The following is a 2,306-nucleotide window of genomic DNA, read 5'->3' as shown; positions in this document are numbered from 1 at the left end:
ACCCAGATTACGTATACTCCATCTCCACCCCCAGATGTATACCACAACTTTCTCTCACTCTTTCTTCCTGTTTCTGTTGTACCTGTATTTCAAAGGGGCAGCCTTGTCACACTGTGTCACTATGAATATCCCCGAGAACAACGTTAAGGGTACACGTGTCTGTGGAGTGCTCTGCCACTTGCACGTTAATTTCACGAGCAGGCTGTTCCGTTGACGGAGTGCCAACAACAATTTGTGTATATATGTGTGTGCGTGTATTATGAATAATCGGCAAAAATAACAGTGACTGAAGTCCCAAGATTTGTGCATTGGCACTTATCAATGCGAAACTCAGGTCCTTAAATCACTAATTTTGGCCCAACAATAACCGTTTTTACTATAGTACTGCTACTTATTTCATCGATTCGGAAAGGATGACAGCCATAGTCGATCTCAGCGGAATTTAAACTGAGAACGTGGAAACGGACGAAATGCCATTAAGCATTTTGTCCAGCATGCTAAATACTGTCAGCGGTTGAGTAATGGTTTCAAATTTTGGCAGAAAGCCAGCAGTTTCGGAGAAGGGGTGAGTCTATTACATCGAATCTAAGGCTCTGCTATCGAATTAGGTGGGATACTCTTTTACTTGTTTCAGTCATTTGACTGTGGCCATACTGGAGCACCACCTTTAGTCGAGCAAATCGACCTCAGGACTTATTCTTTGTAAGCCTAGTACTTATTCTATTGGTTACTTTTGCCTCATCACTAAATTACGGTGACTTAAACACACCAGCATCGGTTGTCAAGCGATGTTAGGAAGACACACACACACACATATATATAGATATATATATACATATATATGACGGGCTTCTTTCAGTTTCCATCTACCAAATCCTCTCACAAGGCTTTGGTCGGCCCGAGGCTATAGTAGAAGACACTTGCCCTAGGTGCCACGCAGTGGGACTGAACCCGGGACCATGTGGTTGGTAAGCAAGCTACTTAATGTTCTCCTCTACAACAAGATACCTGTTTCTCTCTCTCTGTCACACTCTAACCTTTCATCACTTGGCATAAGGCCACCTCCTCCAGTGCTTCCTCCTTTCTCAAAGGATCTACGGCTAGTTATCTAGTGACCCTGCCAGTGCTGATGCCATGTAAAAAGCATCTGGTCCACACTGTAAAGTGGTTGACAATTAGCAGGGCATCCAGCTGTAAAAACAATGCCAAAACTGACTTCACCTGTGCTGGTGCCGTGTAAAAAGCACTCATTCCATTCTGCAGGGTGGCTGGAGTTAGGAAGGGCATCCTGCTGTAAAAAAAAAAACAATGCTAAAGCAGACACTGAAGCCTGGTGCAGTCTTCTGCCTAGCTAGCTCCCGTCAAACTAACCAACCCATGCCAGAATGGAAAGTGGACATTAGATGATGATAATGATTCATCTGCATGAATGTATTCTTATGTGTTTGAGTGTACATATATATATACACAATCATGCAGTTTATTTACTTGTATATTGATTGTACACAACTTTCCATATTTCAAAATCAATGCAAGACTATGGTTTAGGGTTTCAATCGTTCTGCACAATTAATGCATTTGTATATCTTTAAAACACATTTGTTTATTAGAAATTCTTTCCTTTTAAAACCAGATGGAAACCAAACAAAAGAACAAGAAGAAAAAAAAAAAGAGTGCCATCTTGGTAACACAGTACACAGAATGGCCATCCAGTGATGATTCCTCAGACAATGACTACATACCAATGGATGACTCCGATGAAGAACAGTTGGTGTGAGTAGAGCTGAGAAAATTGACATTCATACACTTTTGTAGTTCAAGAGACCAAGGGAATTTCACTGCGTTACATCTTACTGGTTATCTTAACCATGTGTTGTAAATGTGTATCTATATATATAAAAATGAGAATGTGTGTCTGTCTGTTTGTCTGTGTGAATCCCTAAAACTCGAGAACTACGCAACCAATTTCATTCAAATTTTATTACAGATGCCTTACTTAGGGTTCCAGTTGTGTTTTAGTCAAAAACAATTTTAACTTCTTCCAGAGTTCGAGCCCACAGCAACATAATATCTCCTCCACTATTTAAGTATTACGTGTCAAAAGTGAAACAAAAACACTCATGTCAAATACTTTCACTTTGAAAATGAAACTATTCTACTAACTGAAACAATCACATTTCGATACTGTAATGACAGATACTTTCAGAGAGAGAGAGATGTATATGTATACATATAGATGTATATGTACACGTTATTCCACTAACTGAAACAATCACATTTCGATACTTTCAGAGAGAGAGAAAGAG

General features: G+C 39.8%; 1 protein-coding gene across 3 annotated transcripts in view; it reads left to right on the top strand.

Annotated features, from left to right (window-relative positions):
• Positions 1–2,306, top strand: part of LOC106882444 (F-box/LRR-repeat protein 6) — a 30,743-nt gene that overhangs the window by 8,304 nt on the left and 20,133 nt on the right. For 2 of the 3 annotated variants that reach the window (XM_014933126.2, XM_014933128.2), the window contains exon 2: positions 1,634–1,773. In XM_014933126.2, the coding sequence (XP_014788612.1) occupies positions 1,634–1,773 (140 nt within the window). Of the gene's footprint in view, positions 1–452; positions 969–1,633; positions 1,774–2,306 lie in introns of those variants that run through there. The other variant, XM_014933127.2, reaches the window with a different exon arrangement.

Source organism: Octopus bimaculoides, chromosome 8, assembly GCF_001194135.2.
Source record: "Octopus bimaculoides isolate UCB-OBI-ISO-001 chromosome 8, ASM119413v2, whole genome shotgun sequence".
NCBI classification, from domain to species: Eukaryota; Metazoa; Mollusca; class Cephalopoda; order Octopoda; family Octopodidae; genus Octopus; species Octopus bimaculoides.
Note: the sequence above shows the minus strand (reverse complement) of the source record. Positions and strands in the feature narration are given on the sequence as shown.